This window comes from Cystoisospora suis (genome assembly GCF_002600585.1).
Source record: "Cystoisospora suis strain Wien I chromosome Unknown contig_4396, whole genome shotgun sequence".
Taxonomy (NCBI): domain Eukaryota; phylum Apicomplexa; class Conoidasida; order Eucoccidiorida; family Sarcocystidae; genus Cystoisospora; species Cystoisospora suis.
In genome coordinates this window covers 1-10,655 of record NW_027157188.1, presented here as the reverse complement: position 1 = coordinate 10,655, position 10,655 = coordinate 1, and the positions used below count along the sequence as shown (strand labels likewise).

The window sequence follows — 10,655 nt, the reverse complement described above, 5'->3', positions numbered from 1 at the left end:
TCTATCTTTAGTCTATCTATCCATCTATCTTTAATCTATCTCCTGTTTCATCTGTGCGTGTGTCTAGGCAGATGTCTGCTGTTTTATTTTCCTATCTTGATTTCTCTGAAGATGAAGCTCGACATTCTCTCCGATGGATAAGTGAAGAAGAACTCCGACTAGCCATTGTCTATATGGCTGTATATAAAGTCGCCCCCGTAGCACTCCGGGTGTATAGACAGCAGACGGAGGTGGGAGAGGATTTGTCGTTGTCGACCACATAAGAAACCCTCAAGAGAGCTCTTCTTTTTCTTCATCCACATAAACCGATATGGTATCGAGAGGAGACGGATTTAACTCATCGACAGAGATAGAAAGAGAAAGAAGAGGACGAGGAGAAACGAATTTTAGGACAGAGAAAGAAAGAGAATTCGAGGAAGAGAAAGATCTCGAATTTCACCTGACACTCTGGTTCTATCTTTTACAGTTGAAGGGTGTCTTTTTCGTTCTTTTGATTGGCTCTATTCTCATGGCGTTCTTCTATCGGTTTTATGTATTTCGACATTCTTCGTTTCTCTTCTCTTCTTTCAGATCCCCTTCTTTTCTTTCTCTTCTCTTTCTTGACTACACGTGATCTGCCTTGTGTATGTGATGCCTATGTCTCTAGAGTGCACGTTCAAAAACGCCTATAAATGTATATATATAGATATATATAGATGTCTGTATCTACATATAGAAGCGTCTATATCGGTGTATACGATTCGTCACGTAGATCTCTATCTTACAAGGTCATGTGAGGAGATAAGAAGAGCTTTCCTGGGGATGTTTCTCTTTCGGTTTCTCTCCTCTTATAAGTCTGTGAAGTCTCTCCTCCAAACGCCTACTTGCTGAAGGAGGTGTACGTAGACAGAGCGCTTTCAGTTTTTCTTTTCAAGATTTACTTTAACAAGTAGATCTTCATAAACCGTTCTTCTTCTTCTTTGGTATACGTTTCTCCTCACTCACTCGTCTGTATAGATTCGATTGATCTACTGATCTACCCTTTTCAAAAGCATCAACCTTGTATGGACAGAGAGAGAGCGATGCATGCATAGACGTTCATAGATACACAGAGAGGGAGAGAGACCTACTCTGCACGTATAGAGAGAGACAGAGACGTGGTAAGGCCAGGACTAAGGCTTGAGGGAAGGAAGGTATAGACGCGCCAGGCATAAAGAGAATGACGATTACAATGATAAGCTTCTCAGAAATTCTAGCGGCTGCTCCCTCTGTTCCTTCGTGTAAGGAGAGCTACTTGGGTCTATGAAGAAAATCTAAGATGATCGGCCCGCCTCAAGACACTGCCTAGAACTCGTAGACTTGTGATACTGACAGTCAACCGTGCGCTCTTTATATCTAGCTATTGGCCCATCTCCACACATACCACGGGGGAAGTCTTCTTTCTTTCTTTCTTTCTCTTTTGCCTATAGTGAGTTCGTTCTTTTCTGTAGCACCTTTATCTTGTTAAATCATCATCTGACTGGAGTTGGTTCGGAAACAACTATTCGCCATTCAAACCCCGCATTGCATCCCTATCTATGTGGCACGTAATACAGCCACACTGGGGTGAGGACAGAGAGACACCCCCCATGGCACACGTTACAAGGGGGGGAGGTCAAGGAGGTGTTGAAGCGGCTACTGTTGTCTATATATCTTTCTCATAGTCTGGCTGTATGTGTTTTATGCAGACAGGTATGTTCTTTGCCTGGTCAATAGTTTCTGTCTCTCGGTCTCTTTGTTTCTCTCTCGACGTGTGTTTCGAAAGAGAACGAGTGGAGAGTATGAAAGACGACCCAGATCCCAGCTAACTACTACTGATGTCTGCGTACACGTATATAGAGAGAGAGCGAGAGACAGGGAGAGAGAGCGATAGAGAGACAGGGAGAGAGAGCGATAGAGAGACAGGGAGAGAGAGCGATAGATCACCATTTGAAGGCTGTGATGGAGGTTTCAAGAAATGCTTTTACACCTGCTACAATTATGATCCGTCTTTCGCAGAAATCCTTTTCTTTTCGGTCCTATCTTGAGAGGAGAATACATACAGAAATAGACGAATAACTAGGCGTCTGTCTCTCTGCTCTTTTTCTCGATCAGTTGACAATGGAGGGGATTCAGTGATCACGTAGGACCTGCGTCAAGCATCTCTTTATAAAGTAAATAGAGGCAGAGCACCACGGTGAAGGATCGAGAGGAAGAAGAGAGAAAGAGAGAGAAGTCGATTCTTAGTCTTCATAATCTTCTGTATCTTCGTTACGACTACGGCACTGTCTTCTCTCAGGTGGACTTCTTACTATGTAGGGGGACACTGCCCGTCATCTATCTTCTATCTATATATCTATGTATGGAAAGAGAGAGAGAGGAAGAGAAAGAGAATGAGGGCGCAGCGGGAGATTCGGGGAGAGAGAGGAGCTCATCGACGTAACAAGAGTAGAGAAAGATTCATTCAAAAGATCAGTCAAATGACACTGAGAGAATGTAAAGATAAAGAAAGAAAGAAAGAAAAGACAACGAAGAAACCTAATCATCCTAACGACATATCCAGCCATCCTTATCGTACTTTCCTTCATAGCGTTCATGTGTCTACTCAGAAGATCACTTTCTTTCTGTAGAGAAGAAGCAGCTTCTCCCTTTCAAGAAAATAAAGAAGACTCTTTTCTTCTTCAACTTTCTCCTTCTTCCCTGTGTTTCTTCTAAACTGTCATAGAGAAGAAAGGAATGAAGAACATCTGAATAAACAACTCTTCAAAGAGAGAAGAAAGTCCAAGGTGAAAGATCGATCGACCTCTCCCAGCATTCACAAGAAAGGAAAGAAAAGAAGAAAGAAGAACAAGAGAAAAGTACTCGAAACAAAGAAAGAGAAAAAGTGACAAGAGAGGGAGGGATATAAGCAATCTTAAAGAAGGAAGGAAGGGGACATGCATTTCTGCTTGTATTCACATTTCTTTCTCTCCTGAACTTTCTCTCTTCTGTTTTTTTAATTAGTTCTGACTCCACATTGAAAAAGAAAAAACAACCAGGTGTACATACACCTGACAACATCTCGGGAACTGGGCGGTGATGAGTTTCTTCTTGACAAGTCAAAGAGAAGGAAGAGAGAGTGACACAGACGTCACATCACTGCCTCTCTATCTCTCTCTTTCTTTCTCAATCCTCGGATATTTTTATCACTAGCAAGAGACAACTCACCTAGATACAAAAAGACGCATCAAATGACTCAAAAGTGCCAAAGAATTGTTAGACATGACAATGACCTAGCTAGACAAGCAGCTAGCTAGCTAGCTCTTCACTGAAGGCGGATCCCAAAACAGGTCATATGATAAAGTAAGAAGGATGTGAAGAAGACAGAAGGCCAAAGACAAGAACAAAGACACGTCGAAGAACTTCAAATAGTGCCACATAGGTGGTAGATCGCATGGGATCCTCGAGTGTACATACACCCAGCAGTCAAGAAGCAAACCGCATGCATTTGGTTTTCCTGAGTGAAGTGGAGGAAGAATTGAGATACGACGAAGAAGAACACATTTCATGGTATCCATGCTATAGATCAGAATTCACCCTTTCTTCTTTTGTTCCTCATGGGCGTCTTCTTTCTCTTGGGCCAAAGCAATCTGAACCACTCCTATGCATGCCAATCGAAACGAAAAATACATGCGTGGCTATTCAGAAGACACGAGAGGCTGTTTAGCTACTAAGAAAGAGAAGGATAAGATGACCTAGACGACGGAAATGAAGAAGAAGAGAGAGATAGAACTATCCTTTCGAGAATGAGAGAGATGGACAGACACAGAGTAAAGATAGATAGAGAAACTTCTCCTTTCCTTGACGTAGAGAAACTTGTGTAGAAAAGAGAAGATGACAAGAAAGGAACAAGGGAAAAAGAGATAGAGAGAGAACTTGGAGTTGACGGATTCAAGTCAACACCTTCCTTGACAAGTTGAGAGAAAGAGGAGACAGAGAAAGATAGAGGCGTCCCCTAAGAGGTTGACACAGAAGACATCGCCATACTGCTAGTAGCCAAAATTCTCACTCACCCTCAACCATCACATATAGCCGTAACTATCTGTCTATCTATATAGACTTCCAGAGAAGAAGAGCGTATACATACATATGAAGACTATACATTCATATGCTTGTACATGCATGTATATCTAAGAGTATTTGTGTAGATCTTGAGAAATGCTCTACCTTGGCATATAGACGAGTGCCACGTCAGTACAGACAAACAGACAGACACATTTCTTCTTCTCCATACGCTCTCGTTATCATCATTCTTTTTCGCTTTTCCGAATATAAGACGGAGAAAAAAAGGGGGGGAAGAGAAGACACTAGAGAGAGACTAGAGAGAAACGAGAAGAAGAGAAGGAAAGAGAGAAAACACATGTGAAGAAGAATCTGAGTTTTGGGTGTATGTATGTACACCACAGATACATCATCATCATGTATTACGTTTGATTGATCTTAAGGAGAATCAAGCTGCTGTTCTTTCTTCTTTCTTTCTGCTGACGACATCATCTGATATGGAAGACATGCGTAGACAGATATGTTCCCCTACATAGAGCATCTTGGTGCAAGAAAGAGACACGTGCATTTACTCATACAACCTGCTACACTGATATATGTACATGTATACAAATAGAGTAGGGATAGATACTTAGAGAGACTTTTGACTGTCTTGAATCCCTTCTTCTTCTTCCTATTGCGTCTGTCCTGACTGTTGATTAGCAGCAGCAGCAGCTGCTTGAGTGACGGCTCTCAGTCGATCTGCGAAGGTTTCACCCTGAGGAATCGAAGAGGTTCTTTCGCTTTCTCCTTCTCCTCCTCTTGAGCTGTAGGCATGAAAGCGAGAGACACCCCCCCCCTTAGCAGAAGGCATGCTACCTCCTTGGGGCTGCTGCAGCTGCTGCTGCTGCGGGGGGGGCGCCTGCGATTGCTGCTGATAGAGAGATGAAGAAGAAAAGGAGGACGACGACGAGGAGGAGGAGGTAGATGAACTAGGAGCAGCAGTAGATGAGGAGGAAGAGGCAATGGAGCGATCTTTCTTCTTCTGAGAAGGAGAAGAAGAGAGACCACCTTGCCCTCCCGGTTGTCGTCTTCCATCATTATCATAGTCTTCATGATAGTCATCCTTGCCAAAGGAGACGTATCTTTCTCTTTCTCCCCCTTCTCTTTTACTACCTTGAGGATGAGTCGGTCTTATAGAGGGAAGAGAAGAAGAAGAAGAAGGGGGTAGTAGGTTATCGTAATTAGATGAGAATGTGAAGAATGTTTCTTGGTTCGGTTGTCTTGAAGAGAGAAACATTCCTTCGTGTGAGTGAGGCGCCATCCCTCTTGAAGAAGACGATGAACTTCCTGGGTAGTGCTGCATGTTCTCTGCAGAGAAGGAAGAAAAAATCTTTTCATAAGGAAGAGGAGCAGAAGAAGGTTGAGTTGACGGGGTGGTGGGTTTGACAGTAGTAGATCTCTTGTCTCGTTCGTGAGATAGGGAAGGTTGATTCGCTCCTGGATGAACAGCCGATGGATGCATGCTCTTCAGATCTTGTGAAGAGGAGGAAGAAGAAGAAAAGTAAGCTGTTCCCCCTACTCCTACGCCTTTCTCTCTAAGAAAAGAAGAAGAAGAGACAGATGAAGAATTAACAGGAGACGGAGCTGCAGTAGACATCAGAGTCCATGGCGACGTTGGACGAGAAGGACCAGGAAGAGAAGCAGAAGAAGAGCTTGAAGGAAGGGCAGCAGTAGGGGTAGTTGAACTACTCCCAGATGCTGTTGTGCCCCTTAGAGATGAAGAAGAAGAAGACGGCGCAGGAGAGACGGAGGTTGTATGACCAGGACTGAGAAGATCCAAGACATACATAGTCATACATTCATATTCACCAAACATATACATACATACATACGCGTACACATCTACTCATACGGAGATATTCATACGTACATAGTCATACATACGTATTGATACATACAGATTTACATAGTCGTACATAGTCATACATCTTCATCGATACATATTCACAGAGGGAAGAAAGGGACATGAGGATTGAGAGATGGCGAGATAGAAGGATAGAACAAGAAGAAGAAGACAGAAGAAGAAAAGGAAAGCTCAGGATCGCATCAAGTGAGAAGGAGTGCACTATCTAAAGCACGAAAGAAGGAGAAAGACAAGAGGATGAGAAAGACATCCATAATAGACTAGGCAAACAAGAGAGAAAGAGAGAACAACTGAAGTCTTCTACAAGGTCTCTCTCCCATCCACACTCGAAAGCATACAAGGCAACAGAATAGAACCATCATACCTATATACCGACACATATAGACATACGTGCAACACCTACTCTTTTTCTTTTTCAATCAATAGATAGAGGAACACAATCCCCTCTCCTTCTCTTTTTCCTCTTCCTTTATCGACCTTGGGCTCTCTTTGACTTACAAAGAAGACGAAGAGTTTGTCCCCCTGGAGCTTATCGCCATCGATGGTGTTCCTCCCTCTGGACCTGCACTTCGATTGATGCCTGCGAGCATCGAAGCTGTTGACTGTGCCGCCGCAGAGACAAGAGCCTGCGAAGGTTGATAAGGCCTCCCACCCCCACCCCTACTATTATCAGCCATGGTCGCTAAGGGGGTAGACGTCGGTGGAATTGTATGAAAAGCCTTGTGATTCTGTAGTCTCATGCTTTTTCTTTCTTGTTCTTCTTCCTCTCTTTCTTTTTCTTCTCTTTTTCTCTCTTCATCATTAGGCATAGAGTGACGACCATCATGAGGAGAAGGACTTCTCTGCAATCCAGCGGGAATCTCATGAGTTGAGAAATGCCTATTCTTATCACTGAGAGAAAGATTCTGACAAGAAATCCCCGTCAGACTAGCTCTTCCTTCTGAATGGAGAGCCCCTCCTCCTCCTCCTGCTCCTCTAGAGAGAAAAGAAGAGGAGGAGGAGGAAGAAGAATGACCTGGAGGAGTAGATGGATTGGTTGAGAAAGAAGAAGTATGATAAAGTTCATGCCGGTGGTGAAGAGGAAGAGATAAAAGATTTGCATGTGAGCTCGTGTTCTGACCAGAGGGGGGTGGTGAATGAAGAGAGAAAGAAGGCTGACTGATAGAAGAAGAAGAAGGGGGGCCTGTGTGACTATATCGTGACATATACATCTCTAATTGTCGAGTTGTAAGTTCTTTATTCAGACGCAAATTCACTGAAGAGAAAAAGAGAGAGGAGAAAAACAAGAAATGCAACATGTCAACATAGTACCAAGAAGGTGGTCCACGGTGTAGGTACACCTGAAGCAGCAGGTGGTAGACGTAGGTACATGATACATACAAGAAGACACGTAACGACCTCATTTATCTTCGATGAATCAAGAGCCGAATATCCATCAACTAGTCGATCTTCTTCTTCTTCACCTCACCTTTCGCTTAGTTCAACTAAAGCTTCTACACCACAATTCGTATATCGTATAGAGATACAGAGAGAGAGCGTTCTTCCTTGACGTCGCTATCCTTAGGGGAGAGACGTACAGAAAATCTGAATTCTCTGTTTCTCTTAAACATCTTCAGCCACTGAGTAAAGGAAAGATGAATTACATCTATACGTCCCATCTATTCTGACTAGCTCTGTCTATCCATCTATCTATCTCTCCTCCGCCTACTATCTATCTATCGATCGATCTATCTATCCTCTAGTATCTATCTACTCCTTGTATGCACTAGAGATCATAATTCCCGCTACGTACCCCGTTACATACTTATATACATCCATAGTCATACATCCATATGTTGTAGGTATACATATTTACGTATATACATCTATCTACTTGATCTCCAAGTGACTCTACACTAAGTCATCACCCCTACATGCATGCATGCACTCATTCACTCCCCCGTCTTCTGACGTGAACGACCCTCTATCCCTATATATACATATCTCTTCACGCTATAGTCCACCCAAGACACTCCGCCTCCATTCTGTATACACGTATCCACTTCCACTCTATGAATGTCTATGTGTATATCTACACACATACACACATAGCTGTATGCTGACGAAGCATATAAAGTAAGTAAAAAGAAAACCTAAGTCAAGAGACTCGATCGCCTTTGTTTCAAAATCTCTTCTTCTTTTGTCTAGTTGCTCTTGTTTCTTTCTTATTTTTCTCTTTACCATCTTTAGCAGCAGCGAGTTCCTGGTGTAACTGATGGATTTCGTCAGTAAGAGATTGGCACTGCTGGGTTAGACCTGCTGCTTTCTCCGCTCCTTGCTGACTCTGAGCTCTCTGCTGGTCCACCTCTTGTTGAAGAGACGCGGTCTTCAGTGTTAGAGCCGCGACGTCCTAGGAAGTAGAACAGACGTATTTCATCCATACACATATAGACGCAGACATCACACGATAGATAGATAGACAGAGAGAGAGAAAGAGATAAGAAAGAAAGACATGAGAGTGAAGGAGATGCGAAGGAATGAAACAAGAATAAGATGAAGAAAAATGGACGAGACGGGGAGTGGCTATCGAGAGGGACAGCATGAGAGAGAAAAAGCAGATAGATACGTGATGTGTATGAGGTATAGGTAGGAATGAAAAGAAACTAAAGGGGGAGATTGATAGATGGATAGGGTAAGTGAGAAAGGATGAAGGATTCATCTCTCCATCTCTCTACAGCTTCGCGGAAGAGTGGGGAGAAGAAGAGAAAGAAAAGAAACCAAAAGTGTCTCAAGAAGCTACTGCTGACGTCAGAAGAAATGAGCCCTAAACCTTGAAAGAAGATGTGTAGACAGATCGATTCAAGATAGAGATATAGACGAAAGGTAGAGAGATCGATCGATAGATAGATAGACAGATACAGGGGGACGGTGAAGAGAGAAAGTGGAGAGAACAAGAGGAAGAGAAGAGAAAGATTCTTACTTTTTCAAGAGCCTGGCAATCGGCACTCTTAGCCTTATGTCGAGCTTTAAACGTCCGGATCTGTTGCTGAAGCTTTGCTATTATATCATTCCCCTATACATACATGCACACGTAGATAAAATACATATAAAGATATAGGCATATTCATACACACACGCATGAAGCCAGAGCCATACAGATATACACCTATGATACAGATGTACACATACATATGTATATGTATTCCTTCGTGCGTCTATACACCGCTAACGAAAGAATCGCAAGTTGTATAAGAAGAGGAAAAGAGGAGAGAAAGATTCATCTGCCTTTGACCTACCTGTCTATGTATCTACCTATATATCTATATGCAGTTTATCTATCTCAGGAGCTTGAAACAAGAGAAGTCTTTTCGGTTCTATACTCCGCGCAAACAGGCGGCGTCAAGCATATACTTGAACTTCTGCTCCGTTCCCCTTTTCTTTCAAGAGAAGACAAAGGAAAAGAAGAAGAAAAGACTGAAGATAGAATTAGGAAAAGAACTCAAGGGAAACGCACTTTCAGCTCCATACTATTCCAGGAAAGGCGACACAAGAGTCAGTCAGTGATGCACATGTCTTAGTCTCATATCTAACTATGTATCAACATTTCTTCTTTTTCTCTTTTCATCCTCTTTCTCCTATCTCTTCACCTCGTTCGTTTTCTTCATTCCTTTGCTTCTTTCTTCTTCTTTTCTTCCGTTCACTTCAGCTCCCTCTTGAGTCGACTCTCCTTCTTCTTCTTACCTTATGGATTTCTTGTATAGCGGTGTTAAGCTCTTCCTCTAGGCGTGTCTCACGCGCTTTCTGCTGTTGGAGCGTTGCTTGCAAAGATGTCTAGACACCAAAGAGAAAGAAAAGGAAGAAGACGGAAAGGGAGAAGAAGAAAAAGATTAAACTTCTCACTCACTCACACACGTCATCCACCTTCCCTCTACGAGACATACTTATACGTATCTATCTATCTATCGATCTAAATATATACATGCACCTGTATGTCATAGGGAGAACATACTTCCTTATCTATACATACATAGGGAGAGACGTATATAGCTGTTGGAGTCAGTTTGCTTATTGCTGCATGCATCATACAATATGTACAGACCTATGTATAAATGTATATGTGCATACACATACCATCATCGATAGACACTTGGATCACATAGACAGACAATCTCTTCTCTTTTCCTATTTCTTCTGAACAAATAAAATGATGATAAAAAAACAGACATCCCCACACACGTGTGTACATCTTCATACACCTTGGCGTTCATACATTCTCTCTCTCTCATCATCCTGAAGAGCCACACGACCGACCTCTCTCCCTCCTCCTCGGCTTCTTCTCATCTACATCTATCCATCTATATCTATCTTTCATCTATCTTTGATCTATCTATCTTTAATCTGTCTATCTATCTTTAATCTACCTGCAATCATAGCTGCACATACACTTATACATATACACATATAAGAAACACATAGATTTCGATATCTATCTCTACCTTCAGCTGTCTATCGATCTACCTCAAGACTATGTGCCAGCAGCCTCTGTCCTCTTTCATACGAGTAAGAGAGACAGAGATAGAGATAGAGATAGAGAGAGAGAGAGATAGAGAGAGATAGAGAGAGAGATAGAGAGAGAGAGATAGATAGATAGAGAGATAGAGAGAGAGAGATAGAGAGAGAGATAGATAGAGATAGAGAGAGAGAGCTAGATAGAGAGAGAGATAGAGAGAGA

At 42.5% G+C, this 10,655-nt stretch overlaps 3 protein-coding genes across 3 annotated transcripts in view; 1 reads left to right on the top strand and 2 right to left on the bottom strand.

The window, feature by feature from the left end:
- The window catches only part of CSUI_008048 (sec34-like family protein), a 5,057-nt gene extending 4,109 nt beyond the window's left edge, over positions 1-948 (top strand). The window contains exon 4 of the mRNA XM_068068187.1: positions 68-948. Within this exon, the coding sequence (XP_067919839.1) occupies positions 68-263 (196 nt within the window). The 3' untranslated portion in view covers positions 264-948. The remainder of the gene's footprint in view (positions 1-67) is intronic.
- A 1,592-nt stretch (positions 949-2,540) lies between these two features.
- Positions 2,541-9,754, bottom strand: CSUI_008046 (uncharacterized protein; the record flags this gene model as incomplete). Its single annotated transcript, XM_068068185.1, has 5 exons — positions 2,541-5,846; positions 6,443-7,199; positions 8,165-8,333; positions 8,904-8,996; positions 9,665-9,754. Coding segments are annotated over 5 exons (2,244 nt in total), but the record flags the coding sequence as incomplete, so codon positions are not given.
- Positions 8,442-8,681, bottom strand: CSUI_008047 (uncharacterized protein; the record flags this gene model as incomplete). Its single annotated transcript, XM_068068186.1, has 1 exon — positions 8,442-8,681. A coding segment is annotated over exon 1 (201 nt), but the record flags the coding sequence as incomplete, so codon positions are not given.
- Positions 9,755-10,655: the final 901 nt, after the last annotated feature.